The 18,363-nt window shown below is 40.4% G+C and overlaps 1 protein-coding gene across 2 annotated transcripts in view; it reads right to left on the bottom strand.

Annotated features, from left to right (window-relative positions):
• Positions 1-15,416: 15,416 nt before the first annotated feature.
• LOC149878396 (uncharacterized) overlaps positions 15,417-18,363 on the bottom strand; it is a 39,862-nt gene continuing 36,915 nt past the window's right edge. For both annotated transcript variants that reach the window (XM_090072723.1, XM_090072722.1), the window contains exons 17-19: positions 17,999-18,346; positions 17,009-17,910; positions 15,417-16,319 (exon numbers count right to left, since the gene is read on the bottom strand). In XM_090072723.1, the coding sequence (XP_089928849.1) occupies positions 15,720-16,319; positions 17,009-17,910; positions 17,999-18,346 (1,850 nt within the window). In that variant the 3' untranslated portion in view covers positions 15,417-15,719. The remainder of the gene's footprint in view (positions 16,320-17,008; positions 17,911-17,998; positions 18,347-18,363) is intronic.

The following is an 18,363-nucleotide window of genomic DNA, read 5'->3' as shown; positions in this document are numbered from 1 at the left end:
TGCTTAGAATTTGCTTGTAATGTCAATTCTGTGATTATTTCGTCAAATTGGAGCCTTTCACCGAGATTTCTTGGAGCCTTTGGACATATTCTGTTGTAACCTATCAGGCTGAGCACGAATATGACAAAGACAGTCAACAGAGAGGCTGGCAAGTACCGGATTTGGCGACAAAACCCCGTTTTTGGCTCAATTTCCATAGAAAACGTCGAAATTTGGGCCAAATGTGGCCAAATTCGAGGCTTTCACCGACTCCTCTTGGATCCCTTGGCCCTATTTTGTTGTATCCTGTCAGGCTGAGCACGAATATGGCAAAGACAGTCAACAGAGAGGCTGGCAAGTACCGGATTTGGCGACAAAACCCCGTTTTTGGCTCAATTTCCATAGAAAACGTCGAAATTTGGGCCAAATGTGGCCAAATTCTAGGCTTTCACCGACTCCTCTTGGATCCCTTGGCCCTATTTTGTTGTATCTTGTCAGGCTGAGCAAAAAAATGCCCAAGGGCATCAAGCAATTCAGTGGTAAGTACCGATTTTTGCGACAAATGCACAGAAATGCTTAGAATTTGCTTGTAATGTCAATTCTGTGATTATTTCGTCAAATTGGAGCCTTTCACCGAGATTTCTTGGAGCCTTTGGACATATTCTGTTGTAACCTATCAGGCTGAGCACGAATATGACAAAGACAGTCAACAGAGAGGCTGGCAAGTACCGGATTTGGCGACAAAACCCCGTTTTTGGCTCAATTTCCATAGAAAACGTCGAAATTTGGGCCAAATGTGGCCAAATTCGAGGCTTTCACCGACTCCTCTTGGATCCCTTGGCCCTATTTTGTTGTATCCTGTCAGTCTGAGCACGAATATGGCAAAGACAGTCAACAGAGAGGCTGGCAAGTACCGGATTTGGCGACAAAACCCCGTTTTTGGCTCAATTTCCATAGAAAACGTCGAAATTTGGGCCAAATGTGGCCAAATTCGAGGCTTTCACCGACTCCCATTGGATCCCTTGGCCATATTTTGTTGTATCCTGTCAGGCTGAGCAAAAAAATGCCCAAGGGCATCAAGCAATTCAGTGGTAAGTACCGATTTTTGCGACAAATGCACAGAAATGCTTAGAATTTGCTTGTAATGTCAATTCTGTGATTATTTCGTCAAATTGGAGCCTTTCACCGAGATTTCTTGGAGCCTTTGGACATATTCTGTTGTAACCTATCAGGCTGAGCACGAATATGACAAAGACAGTCAACAGAGAGGCTGGCATGTACCGGATTTGGCGACAAAACCCCGTTTTTGGCTCAATTTCCATAGAAAACGTCGAAATTTGGGCCAAATGTGGCCAAATTCGAGGCTTTCACCGACTCCTCTTGGATCCCTTGGCCCTATTTTGTTGTATCCTGTCAGGCTGAGCACGAATATGGCAAAGACAGTCAACAGAGAGGCTGGCAAGTACCGGATTTGGCGACAAAACCCCGTTTTTGGCTCAATTTCCATAGAAAACGTCGAAATTTGGGCCAAATGTGGCCAAATTCGAGGCTTTCACCGACTCCCATTGGATCCCTTGGCCATATTTTGTTGTATCCTGTCAGGCTGAGCAAAAAAATGCCCAAGGGCATCAAGCAATTCAGTGGTAAGTACCGATTTTTGCGACAAATGCACAGAAATGCTTAGAATTTGCTTGTAATGTCAATTCTGTGATTATTTCGTCAAATTGGAGCCTTTCACCGAGATTTCTTGGAGCCTTTGGACATATTCTGTTGTAACCTATCAGGCTGAGCACGAATATGACAAAGACAGTCAACAGAGAGGCTGGCAAGTACCGGATTTGGCGACAAAACCCCGTTTTTGGCTCAATTTCCAAAGAAAACGTCGAAATTTGGGCCAAATGTGGCCAAATTCGAGGCTTTCACCGACTCCTCTTGGATCCCTTGGCCCTATTTTGTTGTATCCTGTCAGGCTGAGCACGAATATGGCAAAGACAGTCAACAGAGAGGCTGGCAAGTACCGGATTTGGCGACAAAACCCCGTTTTTGGCTCAATTTCCATAGAAAACGTCGAAATTTGGGCCAAATGTGGCCAAATTCGAGGCTTTCACCGACTCCCATTGGATCCCTTGGCCATATTTTGTTGTATCCTGTCAGGCTGAGCAAAAAAATGCCCAAGGGCATCAAGCAATTCAGTGGTAAGTACCGATTTTTGCGACAAATGCACAGAAATGCTTAGAATTTGCTTGTAATGTCAATTCTGTGATTATTTCGTCAAATTGGAGCCTTTCACCGAGATTTCTTGGAGCCTTTGGACATATTCTGTTGTAACCTATCAGGCTGAGCACGAATATGACAAAGACAGTCAACAGAGAGGCTGGCAAGTACCGGATTTGGCGACAAAACCCCGTTTTTGGCTCAATTTCCATAGAAAACGTCGAAATTTGGGCCAAATGTGGCCAAATTCGAGGCTTTCACCGACTCTTCTTCGATCCCTTGGCCCTATTTTGTTGTATCCTGTCAGGCTGAGCACGAATATGGCAAAGACAGTCAACAGAGAGGCTGGCAAGTACCGGATTTGGCGACAAAACCCCGTTTTTGGCTCAATTTCCATAGAAAACGTCGAAATTTGGGCCAAATGTGGCCAAATTCGAGGCTTTCACCGACTCCCATTGGATCCCTTGGCCATATTTTGTTGTATCCTGTCAGGCTGAGCAAAAAAATGCCCAAGGGCATCAAGCAATTCAGTGGTAAGTACCGATTTTTGCGACAAATGCACAGAAATGCTTAGAATTTGCTTGTAATGTCAATTCTGTGATTATTTCGTCAAATTGGAGCCTTTCACCGAGATTTCTTGGAGCCTTTGGACATATTCTGTTGTAACCTATCAGGCTGAGCACGAATATGACAAAGACAGTCAACAGAGAGGCTGGCAAGTACCGGATTTGGCGACAAAACCCCGTTTTTGGCTCAATTTCCATAGAAAACGTCGAAATTTGGGCCAAATGTGGCCAAATTCGAGGCTTTCACCGACTCCTCTTCGATCCCTTGGCCCTATTTTGTTGTATCCTGTCAGGCTGAGCACGAATATGGCAAAGACAGTCAACAGAGAGGCTGGCAAGTACCGGATTTGGCGACAAAACCCCGTTTTTGGCTCAATTTCCATAGAAAACGTCGAAATTTGGGCCAAATGTGGCCAAATTCGAGGCTTTCACCGACTCCCATTGGATCCCTTGGCCATATTTTGTTGTATCCTGTCAGGCTGAGCAAAAAAATGCCCAAGGGCATCAAGCAATTCAGTGGTAAGTACCGATTTTTGCGACAAATGCACAGAAATGCTTAGAATTTGCTTGTAATGTCAATTCTGTGATTATTTCGTCAAATTGGAGCCTTTCACCGAGATTTCTTGGAGCCTTTGGACATATTCTGTTGTAACCTATCAGGCTGAGCACGAATATGACAAAGACAGTCAACAGAGAGGCTGGCAAGTACCGGATTTGGCGACAAAACCCCGTTTTTGGCTCAATTTCCATAGAAAACGTCGAAATTTGGGCCAAATGTGGCCAAATTCGAGGCTTTAACCGACTCCTCTTGGATCCCTTGGCCCTATTTTGTTGTATCCTGTCAGTCTGAGCACGAATATGGCAAAGACAGTCAACAGAGAGGCTGGCAAGTACCGGATTTGGCGACAAAACCCCGTTTTTGGCTCAATTTCCATAGAAAACGTCGAAATTTGGGCCAAATGTGGCCAAATTCGAGGCTTTCACCGACTCCCATTGGATCCCTTGGCCATATTTTGTTGTATCCTGTCAGGCTGAGCAAAAAAATGCCCAAGGGCATCAAGCAATTCAGTGGTAAGTACCGATTTTTGCGACAAATGCACAGAAATGCTTAGAATTTGCTTGTAATGTCAATTCTGTGATTATTTCGTCAAATTGGAGCCTTTCACCGAGATTTCTTGGAGCCTTTGGACATATTCTGTTGTAACCTATCAGGCTGAGCACGAATATGACAAAGACAGTCAACAGAGAGGCTGGCATGTACCGGATTTGGCGACAAAACCCCGTTTTTGGCTCAATTTCCATAGAAAACGTCGAAATTTGGGCCAAATGTGGCCAAATTCGAGACTTTAACCGACTCCTCTTGGATCCCTTGGCCCTATTTTGTTGTATCCTGTCAGGCTGAGCACGAATATGGCAAAGACAGTCAACAGAGAGGCTGGCAAGTACCGGATTTGGCGACAAAACCCCGTTTTTGGCTCAATTTCCATAGAAAACGTCGAAATTTGGGCCAAATGTGGCCAAATTCGAGGCTTTCACCGACTCCCATTGGATCCCTTGGCCATATTTTGTTGTATCCTGTCAGGCTGAGCAAAAAAATGCCCAAGGGCATCAAGCAATTCAGTGGTAAGTACCGATTTTTGCGACAAATGCACAGAAATGCTTAGAATTTGCTTGTAATGTCAATTCTGTGATTATTTCGTCAAATTGGAGCCTTTCACCGAGAATTCTTGGACCCTTTGGACATATTATGTTGTAACGTATCAGGCTGAGCACGAATATGACAAAGACAGTCAACAGAGAGGCTGGCAAGTACCGGATTTGGCGACAAAACCCCGTTTTTGGCTCAATTTCCATAGAAAACGTCGAAATTTGGGCCAAATGTGGCCAAATTCGAGGCTTTCACCGACTCCCATTGGATCCCTTGGCCATATTTTGTTGTATCCTGTCAGGCTGAGCAAAAAAATGCCCAAGGGCATCAAGCAATTTAGTGGTAAGTACCGATTTTTGCGACAAATGCACAGAAATGCTTAGAATTTGCTTGTAATGTCAATTCTGTGATTATTTCGTCAAATTGGAGCCTTTCACCGAGATTTCTTGGAGCCTTTGGACATATTCTGTTGTAACCTATTAAGGCTGAGCACGAATATGACAAAGACAGTCAACAGAAAGGTTGGCAAGTACCGGATTTGGCGACAAAACCCCGTTTTTGGCTCAATTTCCATAGAAAACGTCGAAATTTGGGCCAAATGTGGCCAAATTCGAGGCTTTCACCGACTCCTCTTGGATCCCTTGGCCCTATTTCGTTGTATCCTGTCAGGCTGAGCACGAATATGACAAAGACAGTCAACAGAGAGGCTGGCAAGTACCGGATTTGGCGACAAAACCCCGTTTTTGGCTCAATTTCCATAGAAAACGTCGAAATTTGGGCCAAATGTGGCCAAATTCGAGGCTTTCACCGACTCCTCTTGGATCCCTTGGCCCTATTTTGTTGTATCCTGTCAAGCTGAGCACGAATATGGCAAAGACAGTCAACAGAGAGGCTGGCAAGTACCGGATTTGGCGACAAAACCCCGTTTTTGGCTCAATTTCCATAGAAAACGTCGAAATTTGGGCCAAATGTGGCCAAATTCGAGGCTTTCACCGACTCCTCTTGGATCCCTTGGTCCTATTTTGTTGTATCCTGTCAGGCTGAGCACGAATATGGCAAAGACAGTCAACAGAGAGGCTGGCAAGTACCGGATTTGGCGACAAAACCCCGTTTTTGGCTCAATTTCCATAGAAAACGTCGAAATTTGGGCCAAATGTGGCCAAATTCGAGGCTTTCACCGACTCCCATTGGATCCCTTGGCCATATTTTGTTGTATCCTGTCAGGCTGAGCAAAAAAATGCCCAAGGGCATCAAGCAATTCAGTGGTAAGTACCGATTTTTGCGACAAATGCACAGAAATGCTTAGAATTTGCTTGTAATGTCAATTCTGTGATTATTTCGTCAAATTGGAGCCTTTCACCGAGATTTCTTGGAGCCTTTGGACATATTCTGTTGTAACCTATCAGGCTGAGCACGAATATGACAAAGACAGTCAACAGAGAGGCTGGCAAGTACCGGATTTGGCGACAAAACCCCGTTTTTGGCTCAATTTCCATAGAAAACGTCGAAATTTGGGCCAAATGTGACCAAATTCGAGGCTTTCACCGACTCCTCTTGGATCCCTTGGCCCTATTTTGTTGTATCCTGTCAGGCTGAGCACGAATATGGCAAAGACAGTCAACAGAGAGGCTGGCAAGTACCGGATTTGGCGACAAAACCCCGTTTTTGGCTCAATTTCCATAGAAAACGTCGAAATTTGGGCCAAATGTGGCCAAATTCGAGGCTTTCACCGACTCCCATTGGATCCCTTGGCCATATTTTGTTGTATCCTGTCAGGCTGAGCAAAAAAATGCCCAAGGGCATCAAGCAATTCAGTGGTAAGTACCGATTTTTGCGACAAATGCACAGAAATGCTTAGAATTTGCTTGTAATGTCAATTCTGTGATTATTTCGTCAAATTGGAGCCTTTCACCGAGATTTCTTGGAGCCTTTGTACATATTCTGTTGTAACCTATCAGGCTGAGCACGAATATGGCAAAGACAGTCAACAGAGAGGCTGGCAAGTACCGGATTTGGCGACAAAACCCCGTTTTTGGCTCAATTTCCATAGAAAACGTCGAAATTTGGGCCAAATGTGGCCAAATTCGAGGCTTTCACCGACTCCTCTTGGATCCCTTGGCCCTATTTTATTGTATCCTGTCAGGCTGAGCACGAATATGGCAAAGACAGTCAACAGAGAGGCTGGCAAGTACCGGATTTGGCGACAAAATCCCGTTTTTGGCTCAATTTCCATAGAAAACGTCGAAATTTGGGCCAAATGTGGCCAAATTCGAGGCTTTCACCGACTCCCATTGGATCCCTTGGCCATATTTTGTTGTATCCTGTCAGGCTGAGCAAAAAAATGTCCAAGGGCATCAAGCAATTCAGTGGTAAGTACCGATTTTTGCGACAAATGCACAGAAATGCTTAGAATTTGCTTGTAATGTCAATTCTGTGATTATTTCGTCAAATTGGAGCCTTTCACCGAGATTTCTCGGAGCCTTTGGACATATTCTGTTGTAACCTATCAGGCTGAGCACGAATATGACAAAGACAGTCAACAGAGAGGCTGGCAAGTACCGGATTTGGCGACAAAACCCCGTTTTTGGCTCAATTTCCATAGAAAACGTCGAAATTTGGGCCAAATGTGGCCAAATTCGAGGCTTTCACCGACTCCTCTTGGATCCCTTGGCCCTATTTTGTTGTATCCTGTCAGGCTGAGTACAAATATGGCAAAGACAGTCAACAGAGAGGCTGGCAAGTACCGGATTTGGCGACAAAACCCCGTTTTTGGCTCAATTTCCATAGAAAACGTCGAAATTTGGGCCAAATGTGGCCAAATTCGAGGCTTTCACCGACTCCCATTGGATCCCTTGGCCATATTTTGTTGTATCCTGTCAGGCTGAGCAAAAAAATGCTCAAGGGCATCAAGCAAATCAGTGGTAAGTACCGATTTTTGCGACAAATGCACAGAAATGCTTAGAATTTGCTTGTAATGTCAATTCTGTGATTATTTCGTCAAATTGGAGCCTTTCACCGAGATTTCTTGGATCCCTTGGCCATATTTTGTTGTATCCTGTCAGGCTGAGCACGAATATGGCAAAGACAGTCAACAGAGAGGTTGGCAAGTACCGGATTTGGCGACAAAACCCCGTTTTTGGCTCAATTTCCATAGAAAACGTCGAAATTTGGGCCAAATGTGGCCAAATTCGAGGCTTTCACCGACTCCCATTGAATCTCTTGGCCCTATTTTGTTGTATCCTGTCAGGCTGAGCAAAAAAATGCCCAAGGGCATCAAGCAATTCAGTGGTAAGTACCGATTTTTGCGACAAATGCACAGAAATGCTTAGAATTTGCTTGTAATGTCAATTCTGTGATTATTTCGTCAAATTGGAGCCTTTCACCGAGATTTCTTGGATCCCTTGGCCATATTTTGTTGTATCCTGTCAGGCTGAGCACGAATATGGCAAAGACAGTCAACAGAGAGGCTGGCAAGTACCGGATTTGGCGACAAAACCCCGTTTTTGGCTCAATTTCCATAGAAAACGTCGAAATTTGGGCCAAATGTGGCCAAATTCGAGGCTTTCACCGACTCCCATTGAATCTCTTGGCCATATTTTGTTGTATCCCTTCAGGCTGAGCAAAAAAATGCCCAAGGGCATCAAGCAAATCAGTGGTAAGTACCGATTTTTGCGACAAATGCACAGAAATGCTTAGAATTTGCTTGTAATGTCAATTCTGTGATTATTTCGTCAAATTGGAGCCTTTCACCGAGATTTCTTGGAGCCTTTGGACATATTCTGTTGTAACCTATCAGGCTGAGCACGAAAATGACAAAGACAGTCAACAGAGAGGCTGGCAAGTACCGGATTTGGCGACAAAACCCCGTTTTTGGCTCAATTTCCATAGAAAACGTCGAAATTTGGGCCAAATGTGGCCAAATTCGAGGCTTTCACCGACTCCCATTGGATCCCTTGGCCATATTTTGTTGTATCCTGTCAGGCTGAGCAAAAAAATGCGCAAGGGCATCAAGCAATTCAGTGGTAAGTACCGATTTTTGCGACAAATGCACAGAAATGCTTAGAATTTGCTTGTAATGTCAATTCTGTGATTATTTCGTCAAATTGGAGCCTTTCACCGAGATTTCTTGGAGCCTTTGGACATATTCTGTTGTAACCTATCAGGCTGAGCACGAAAATGACAAAGACAGTCAACAGAGAAGCTGGCAAGTACCGGATTTGGCGACAAAACCCCGTTTTTGGCTCAATTTCCATAGAAAACGTCGAAATTTGGGCCAAATGTGGCCAAATTCGAGGCTTTCACCGACTCCCATTGTATCCCTTGGCCATATTTTGTTGTATCCTGTCAGGCTGAGCACGAATATGGCAAAGACAGTCAACAGAGAGGCTGGCAAGTACCGGATTTGGCGACAAAACCCCGTTTTTGGCTAAATTTCCATAGAAAACGTCGAAATTTGGGCCAAATGTGGCCAAATTCGAGGCTTTCACCGACTCCCATTGAATCTCTTGGCCATATTTTGTTGTATCCTGTCAGGCTGAGCAAAAAAATGCCCAAGGGCATCAAGCAATTCAGTGGTAAGTACCGATTTTTGCGACAAATGCACAGAAATGCTTAGAATTTGCTTGTAATGTCAATTCTGTGATTATTTCGTCAAATTGGAGCCTTTCACCGAGATTTCTTGGAGCCTTTGGACATATTCTGTTGTAACCTATCAGGCTGAGCACGAAAATGACAAAGACAGTCAACAGAGAGGCTGGCATGTACCGGATTTGGCGACAAAACCCCGTTTTTGGCTCAATTTCCATAGAAAACGTCGAAATTTGGGCCAAATGTGGCCAAATTCGAGGCTTTCACCGACTCCTCTTGGATCCCTTGGCCCTATTTTGTTGTATCCTGTCAGGCTGAGCACGAATATGGCAAAGACAGTCAACAGAGAGGCTGGCAAGTACCGGATTTGGCGACAAAACCCCGTTTTTGGCTCAATTTCCATAGAAAACGTCGAAATTTGGGCCAAATGTGGCCAAATTCGATGCTTTCACCGACTCCCATTTGATCCCTTGGCCATATTTTGTTGTATCCTGTCAGGCTGAGCAAAAAAATGCCCAAGGGCATCAAGCAATTCAGTGGTAAGTACCGATTTTTGCGACAAATGCACAGAAATGCTTAGAATTTGCTTGTAATGTCAATTCTGTGATTATTTCGTCAAATTGGAGCCTTTCACCGAGATTTCTTGGAGCCTTTGGACATATTCTGTTGTAACCTATCAGGCTGAGCACGAATATGACAAAGACAGTCAACAGAGAGGCTGGCAAGTACCGGATTTGGCGACAAAACCCCGTTTTTGGCTCAATTTCCATAGAAAACGTCGAAATTTGGGCCAAATGTGGCCAAATTCGAGGCTTTCACCAACTCCTCTTGGATCCCTTGGCCCTATTTTGTTGTATCCTGTCAGGCTGAGCACGAATATGGCAAAGACAGTCAACAGAGAGGCTGGCAAGTACCGGATTTGGCGACAAAACCCCGTTTTTGGCTCAATTTCCATAGAAAACGTCGAAATTTGGGCCAAATGTGGCCAAATTCGAGGCTTTCACCGACTCCCATTGGATCCCTTGGCCATATTTTGTTGTATCCTGTCAGGCTGAGCAAAAAAATGCCCAAGGGCATCAAGCAATTTAGTGGTAAGTACCGATTTTTGCGACAAATGCACAGAAATGCTTAGAATTTGCTTGTAATGTCAATTCTGTGATTATTTCGTCAAATTGGAGCCTTTCACCGAGATTTCTTGGAGCCTTTGTACATATTCTGTTGTAACCTATCAGGCTGAGCACGAATATGACAAAGACAGTCAACAGAGAGGCTGGCAAGTACCGGATTTGGCGACAAAACCCCGTTTTTGGCTCAATTTCCATAGAAAACGTCGAAATTTGGGCCAAATGTGGCCAAATTCGAGGCTTTCACCGACTCCTCTTGGATCCCTTGGCCCTATTTTGTTGTATCCTGTCAGTCTGAGCACGAAAATTACAAAGACAATCAACAGAGAGGCTGGCAAGTACCGGATTTGGCGACAAAACCCCGTTTTTGGCTCAATTTCCATAGAAAACGTCGAAATTTGGGCCAAATGTGGCCAAATTCGATGCTTTCACCGACTCCCATTTGATCCCTTGGCCATATTTTGTTGTATCCTGTCAGGCTGAGCAAAAAAATGCCCAAGGGCATCAAGCAATTCAGTGGTAAGTACCGATTTTTGCGACAAATGCACAGAAATGCTTAGAATTTGCTTGTAATGTCAATTCTGTGATTATTTCGTCAAATTGGAGCCTTTCACCGAGATTTCTTGGAGCCTTTGGACATATTCTGTTGTAACCTATCAGGCTGAGCACGAATATGACAAAGACAGTCAACAGAGAGGCTGGCAAGTACCGGATTTGGCGACAAAACCCCGTTTTTGGCTCAATTTCCATAGAAAACGTCGAAATTTGGGCCAAATGTGGCCAAATTCGAGGCTTTCACCAACTCCTCTTGGATCCCTTGGCCCTATTTTGTTGTATCCTGTCAGGCTGAGCACGAATATGGCAAAGACAGTCAACAGAGAGGCTGGCAAGTACCGGATTTGGCGACAAAACCCCGTTTTTGGCTCAATTTCCATAGAAAACGTCGAAATTTGGGCCAAATGTGGCCAAATTCGAGGCTTTCACCGACTCCCATTGGATCCCTTGGCCATATTTTGTTGTATCCTGTCAGGCTGAGCAAAAAAATGCCCAAGGGCATCAAGCAATTTAGTGGTAAGTACCGATTTTTGCGACAAATGCACAGAAATGCTTAGAATTTGCTTGTAATGTCAATTCTGTGATTATTTCGTCAAATTGGAGCCTTTCACCGAGATTTCTTGGAGCCTTTGTACATATTCTGTTGTAACCTATCAGGCTGAGCACGAATATGACAAAGACAGTCAACAGAGAGGCTGGCAAGTACCGGATTTGGCGACAAAACCCCGTTTTTGGCTCAATTTCCATAGAAAACGTCGAAATTTGGGCCAAATGTGGCCAAATTCGAGGCTTTCACCGACTCCTCTTGGATCCCTTGGCCCTATTTTGTTGTATCCTGTCAGTCTGAGCACGAAAATTACAAAGACAATCAACAGAGAGGCTGGCAAGTACCGGATTTGGCGACAAAACCCCGTTTTTGGCTCAATTTCCATACAAATCTAACGACATTTTGCTGTATTTCACGATTTTGGCCACTTTCATAAAGCTCTTTTGAAAGTCACGCTAATTTTTTGTTGTAACCTATCAGGGTGAGCATAAAAATGACATAGGCAGTCAACAATAAGGTTTGTAAGCACCGGATTTGGCGACAAAAACCCCGTTTTTGGCTCAATTTCCATACAAAACGTCAAAAGTTGGTCCAAAGGTGGCCAAATTCAAAGCTTTCTCATTTGGCCCTATTATGTCAGATTTTAATGGAAATTGACCAAAAAACGGTGTTTTGTCGCCAAAACGGCATTATTGTGCTCTTTCGAAAATCTCGCACATTTTTAGGTGTTATCTATCAGACTGAGCTCAAAAATGACAAACCTAATCAATAGAAAGGCTGGTAAGCACCGGAATTGGCAAGAAAACCCCGTTTTTGGCTCAATTTCCATACAAAACGTCAAAAGTTGGGCCAAAGGTTGATAAATTCAATGCTTTCTCATTTGGCCCCATTTCTTTACATTTTAATGGAAATTGACCAAAAAACGGTGTTTTGTCGCCAAATCCGGCATTTGCCAGCCTCTCTGTTGATTGTCTTTGTCTCTTTTGTGCTCAGCCTGATTGGTTACAACAGAAAATGTCCTAAGGTTCAAAGAAATCTCGTTGAAAGGCTCAAAGTTGACGAAACAATCACAGAATTGTCATTACAAGCTAATTCTAAGCATTTCTGTGCATTTGTCGCCACTTTTGGTACTTTTGAAAAACGTCTTTATAAACTATCTTATAATTATTTATTTCGCCAGATGTTTATATAAAAAGTAGCATGAATTTCAGTGGTCGAACTTTATCGTTTGTGTTAAAAGTGATACAAAAAAGTTATTTATTGAGAAGCATGTTGAAAGAAGCATGTTGAAAGTGATATTTATTATATAAATATTGTATGTGGATGTTGTTAAATGTAGTATTTGTAACTTAATTATTGTTTTTATTGTTAATGGTCAATTTATTGGTGTGTGTTCTCCACAGACCTCTTTTTTTAATATATTCTGTTGGTGGAGCAGCATAGACACTCTTGCATTTTTACTAATATATTGTCTCTCCAAACGTTCAGTTTTTTAATCCTCGAGATTTTACAATTTGTTTTAAATAGTAATTTTTCGCTACTATATTCTAATTTTTTTTTATAACTGTAAGAAGCAATATGATGTTCGGCGGCCCCTCTTTATGCAATACTAAATGGCTGAACATGTGTGAATATCATTTCAGGCGATGAATGATTTTGGTATGTGAGAGGCAACTGTTAAGTTGAAAATGTACGAGGTAGAAAAGATACTTCAAATAGTCTATGACTTCAAATAATATATGACAGGATTAGATTTTTTTAAGGATTATTTTGCATCAGAGTTCTTAAAAAATCTTGATTCTAGCTATATTTTGCAAAATTTGACTCTTTCACCAATTTTTTTTTTTTTGAACCTTAAGTAAATATTTCTAGTATTCTCTCTGCTTAAATAAAAAAGTATGTAAGGATTTTAAAATATCTATTGACAAGTTGTAAAGTTCGCAACAATTTTGCATCAGATTTTATTTTGTGAAATTCGATTCTGCCCGAGTTGCTATACAACCTTAGGTTGATAATCCATGTAGCGAGAATTTATATGGTAGATGTTTGACCAGCCTATAGAATTTTTCATGAATTTCTTTACTTTGCTATTTGTTAACTCGGTAAAAGAATTTTTATGAGTTTGTTACAGTGAACATTATTTTAGAATCACTGATAAGCTTTCGTTAAGAAATAGAGGGAAGTATGTACTGCAAATAATATCTATTGAGTCTGCTCACTCAAAGGATAATTTTTCTGAACCTCAGCATTTGGTTTTTACAGTTTGACTTCTATATCAGTCATTGAAAGCAAGATTTAATATATTTAGACATAAAACGTTACAAGATTTCAGAAAAAAATTGCATGCCTAATGTTATTTTATTTCAACTTTTTAAGTGATTGCACAGAATTGTTTGCTATTCAGTTACATCCGTTAAAATTATTTTGATAACGACTTTTAAGTTAAACTTTGTATGAATGTAGACTTGCTACACCTAAAGCTTTAGTGTTCTAAACGCATGAAGAATTCTATTTTAACACTTTAGAGAATGTGATATCTTAAAAGAACTGTAATTGCTACTTTATTTGATATTATTAGTTGAGAGACGAAAACTAAAACGCCGATGCTTATTTTTTTTTGCCGTTAATTTGTACAGGGTGAAACAAAATTAACTCCCCCATTTGGTTTGCTTACAATTTTGAAATAAAATAAAGATTTTTATTTTTTTTTCAAATAATATGTTTGTTTACCATTTAAATTTTTTTGTTTGCCAATTTTCAAAAATGATATCAAATGTCCGCCTTTAGCGGTTCTACACAAATCAGCTCTTTTTATTGAATTTTTCATTACTTTTTTGAGTATTAACCGGTATGTTTTCTATTTCTTGTCGAATATTGTTTTTCAGTTGATCAAGAGTTTGTGGTTTATTCACGTACACCTTTTTTTTAAAATAACCCCATAAAAAGAAGTCTTGAGCTGTTAAATCAGGTGATCTTGCAGGTCAATGCAAATCACCAAAACGAGAAATTAATCGACCTGGAAAAAGCTCTTTCAAAATCCGTGTTGTTTCTTTGGCTGTATGTCGTGTGGCACCATCCTGTTGAAACCACATATTGTCCAGACTTTATTCTTCCATTTGTGGTATTAAAAAGTCTCGGATCATTTGTCGATAATTATCACCAGTAACAGTTGTTGTTTGCCCATATTCGTCTTCAAAAAAATAAGGTCCAATGACATTTTTGGCATGAATAGCGCACCAAACTGTTATTTTTTGTGGATGCAATGATGTTTCATGAATGATTTGTGGGCTTTCACTTCCCCAGAATCGAGAATTATGTTTATTGACATGGCCACTGAGATGAAAATGTACTTCGTCACTTATTATCATTTTTTCACTAAAACTATCAATTTCTCTTGCAAGATTCAAAATGACATTACTGTACTTCAAACGCTGATTTTGGTCTCTGGGCAACAGCTTTTGCACTAACTGGATTTTGTAAGGGAAAAGGTATAAATCTTTTTTTCAAAATTCGTCGAAGAGAGCGCTGAGAAATGTTTAATTGTTGAGCACGTCTTCTTGTTGATGCTTTTGGTGACTCTGCGACACTTTCACGAACACGAGCGATATTTTCTTCATAGCGGGCGGTTCTTGGTCTTTCTGAATGGTGAGTCTAAAGTTGTTCAATACTGTTCAAATCGATTTGATAAAGCATGAATTGTTTTCTTATCAGGTGCTGATTGATTACGATGTCATTTTCAATATTCTCGTTGAGTTAACACAACTGACTTATTTTTTTGAATAAAAATAGTCACGATTTCTGCACGATGTTGTGGATTGAATCAACTCATAATTAATTTTGTGCTACTCTACTTTACAACTGTAAAAAAAAATGACAGTTAATATCAAAATAAAAAATAACAGCTCTTTCAAATAGGGGAGTTAATTTTGCCTCACCTTGTACTTAAATTTACATTTTTTAGAGTTTTTTTACTTTGGTCGACATAACAATTGATATAAATGGCTTTTAAAGTGGATAAAATTATTTTATCTTTACTTGGGAATATAAAAGTTGTTGTTAGGCCTGGTATAAGGTCAACGGAAAAGCACAAAGGTCTTTTTAATGATGAAATATTATTTAAAGATAATTATCTGGCGTAGAACTCAGTTTCTTGAGGAAAGAATTTGTTCACTTTAAAATAAAAAGAACCATTGAAATGAGTTTAATTACGTATCGAATTCAATAGACAAGATGATATTTTACATTTTTCGTTTAAAAACATTTACAAATGTTTACACGGACACAACAGAAAATAATTCTACTATTAAGCATGTTTCAGAGTTGTAGAAATATTTTGCATAGAAACCCCCGTATTTCAGGGGGTAAACATTGTAAGCAACACGTAGAACAAAGAAGGTTATTATTGAAAGATCATTAAATACGTTAGATTCAGATAAACAAGTTGATACCCGTTTTTCAGGGTTTCAGTAAAATGCTCATCTCTTAAAATCCTGCCGTTTTCATGAAGTAGGCTCCTTGCATTTCACAAGTAATTCACTAGGTAAACACCGATCAATATCAGGACTAAACATAGAAGCATGAATCTGGGTTACATCCGAAGAAACTGCAGGGTGCCAACTACTGGGAGTGAAGCATTGATAAAGATTCGAGGTTTGTTGAAGTGGAGCGGCAGTCCAGAGCTGATTAGAGTTCGAAAACAGAGGTTGGGCTACTCCCATGGTCCATTGGTTAAACCCACCGTTCATAACAGCATTGGGAGAAACGTATGCCGCTGGGAAGTTTTGTTGCGAATAGATGTGAGGAAGTGGCGGGGCTGATATAGTTTGACCCGTAGAAGCCCACATTCCACCAAATGATGAAATATTAGAAAAAGGCTGAGGGGTTATCTCAGCACTTGAAATAAATTGAAAGCATTCTGATTCTGTTGAAACTTCAGCAGTGAGTTGATTGTTAAGAACAATTTTACCGTTGAGAGATAAGCAAGCATCTTGTGCTTGACTAGCAGTCTCATAACAAACATAAACTATGTCACCAACCATACGTAAATGAAGAAGCGTACCAAACTGAGAACATAGCTGACGAATTTTTGTAGAATCAACCTAAGAATGAAGTACAATGTTACAGCGTTAAAAAAATATCTATGGTACATAAAACTAGAACTACAAAAAACAAAATTTGAAAACTGTCCTCATTTTGCTGACTTCAAATTTTTTAAAAACAGTAAAGCATGTGTAAGAACTGTTGTAAAATGCCAAACCGATTCGGAAATTTTCTTAAATTGCTATGAAAATATTTCATTAAAAGCTGTTAATAGACATTTAATCACAAGGCTGTTAATAGACATTTAATAGACATAAATTTTTTTCGACATGGACAACTTTTTCAAGTTTGATATCTTGAAATATTTTTAGATAATATTTAAATAGTTTACAAATCGATATTTTTTTAAAGGAACTTTCATGTTTTATCTTTCTTTACTAGTTCATCTAAAATTCGCATGAAACTGCAGCACTAGAAACCCAAAAAAGCAGGTGCTAATAGTATTTTTTTTTTTTTTTCAGTATTTCTTTTTGGAAAAAGCTAAATCTTTTAGTGTAAACTTGGATGCTATGTTTGCTCACTTTGCGTAAATAGGAAAGCGTACCAATTTCCCCTACAAACCAAAAAAAAAAAAAAAAAACCTCTCATAGGGAAATTCGGTTAAAGAAAGAAATATCTAAAGTAACCTTAAAAAAGTTAAAAGCAATTTCTTAAAATATTCGTTCTACATGGAATAATTAGAACTTACAGCTGAAGTAATTCCTTTTAACGTTAACCAGCACATTTGATTTTCTTGCCTGCTTTTAGGCTCCATATTTTGAAGGCCCGGAGGTGTTTTCCTTGACAAACGATCTTGGTGGTATTTGTTTACTGTAGAAACAAGAACTGAAGAAGTAACATTACTTGTAACAGTAGATGTAGTGTTCATAACTTGACTAACATTTTTTTTGTGATTTACATTCTCGTGTCTTAATTCCTGGTTATCGAAAGTATCAGTACGAGACTTCCACGGTACTCCAGGTCTAAATTCTGCCGGTGTTGGAGACAACCGTGGAGCTGCAATAACTCCCCATTTTGCGGATACAGGGTCAACTGCTTGAAAAGGCTTATCGTCGCAAAATGGTGGAGTTGTTGATCCACTATGACTACCTGCATTAGGTTGTGTCCACTGCAAAAGTTTGGATCGCTGTGGACCATCCGAAAAACTAGAAACCACTACGGATGATTGTTGCAGTAATCCGGAAAGATGAATCGAAGACGTTGGCATTTGCAATGATGATGAAGGTAAATGATGTTGTGGAAAGAGAATAGAAGAGACTTTTGAAGTATCAACGTCTGGTGCTTGAGATATTTGTTGCAAATAATGATGAATCATATTATTAGTAACAGTTTCTGAGGAAGACGAAAATGGAATAGATGTGGGTTCAGAAAGGCAATCATTAATTCCTAACTTTTGCAAGTGCATTTGCGCTAGCAATACTGGATTAATTGGTGGTTGAAGCAAAGAGCTATTTTCTACTGTAGAGGATATGCTATAGTTTACATCATTGCTCAGAGATCGAGGTGTGCCTATAGGATTCAGCGGCGCTGAAACGGTAATATTTTCTTGTGTAGAAACAGCAGGTCTCGTCACAACTTTTTGAAATGCACCTGTAAAGGAACCAATAAATTTGATTTTACAAAACCCATGAGAATTTAAATTATTTAAAGTTAATGAGGAAGAGTAAAGTCAAGCAACCTTTAGAGGACGTATCCGTAGGTTTTAATGGTCGAGAAATAGTTCTTTCAATTGGAACTGAAATAGAACTTTCACCAGGTACCAGTCTATGACTAAGTGGTGGAGTTGGTAGTAAACCGTCTCCTTTGGGCTTTGTGGGTTCTTTGACAGCTAATGGAGACAAGGATTCTAGCTTAACTAGTGTTTTTGGAGTTAGGTTGCAGTTTGCTTCATTAGATTGCTCCGCAGCCATTTGTTGAAGTTTACGACGCTGCTTGCGGTTAAGCTTAAGTGTATTCGTATTTTCTGTATCAGAAGACTTTTCAATAGACTGTTTTTCAGAACTTTCAGTTCCCATAAGGAGATCACCTTTAATATAAAAAATA

Source organism: Hydra viridissima, unplaced genomic scaffold (assembly GCF_058129835.1).
Source record: "Hydra viridissima isolate aposymbiotic clone 2 unplaced genomic scaffold, HvirCarnegie_v1 scaffold_15, whole genome shotgun sequence".
Taxonomy (NCBI): domain Eukaryota; kingdom Metazoa; phylum Cnidaria; class Hydrozoa; order Anthoathecata; family Hydridae; genus Hydra; species Hydra viridissima.
This window is presented reverse-complemented; position numbering and strand designations above follow the sequence as displayed.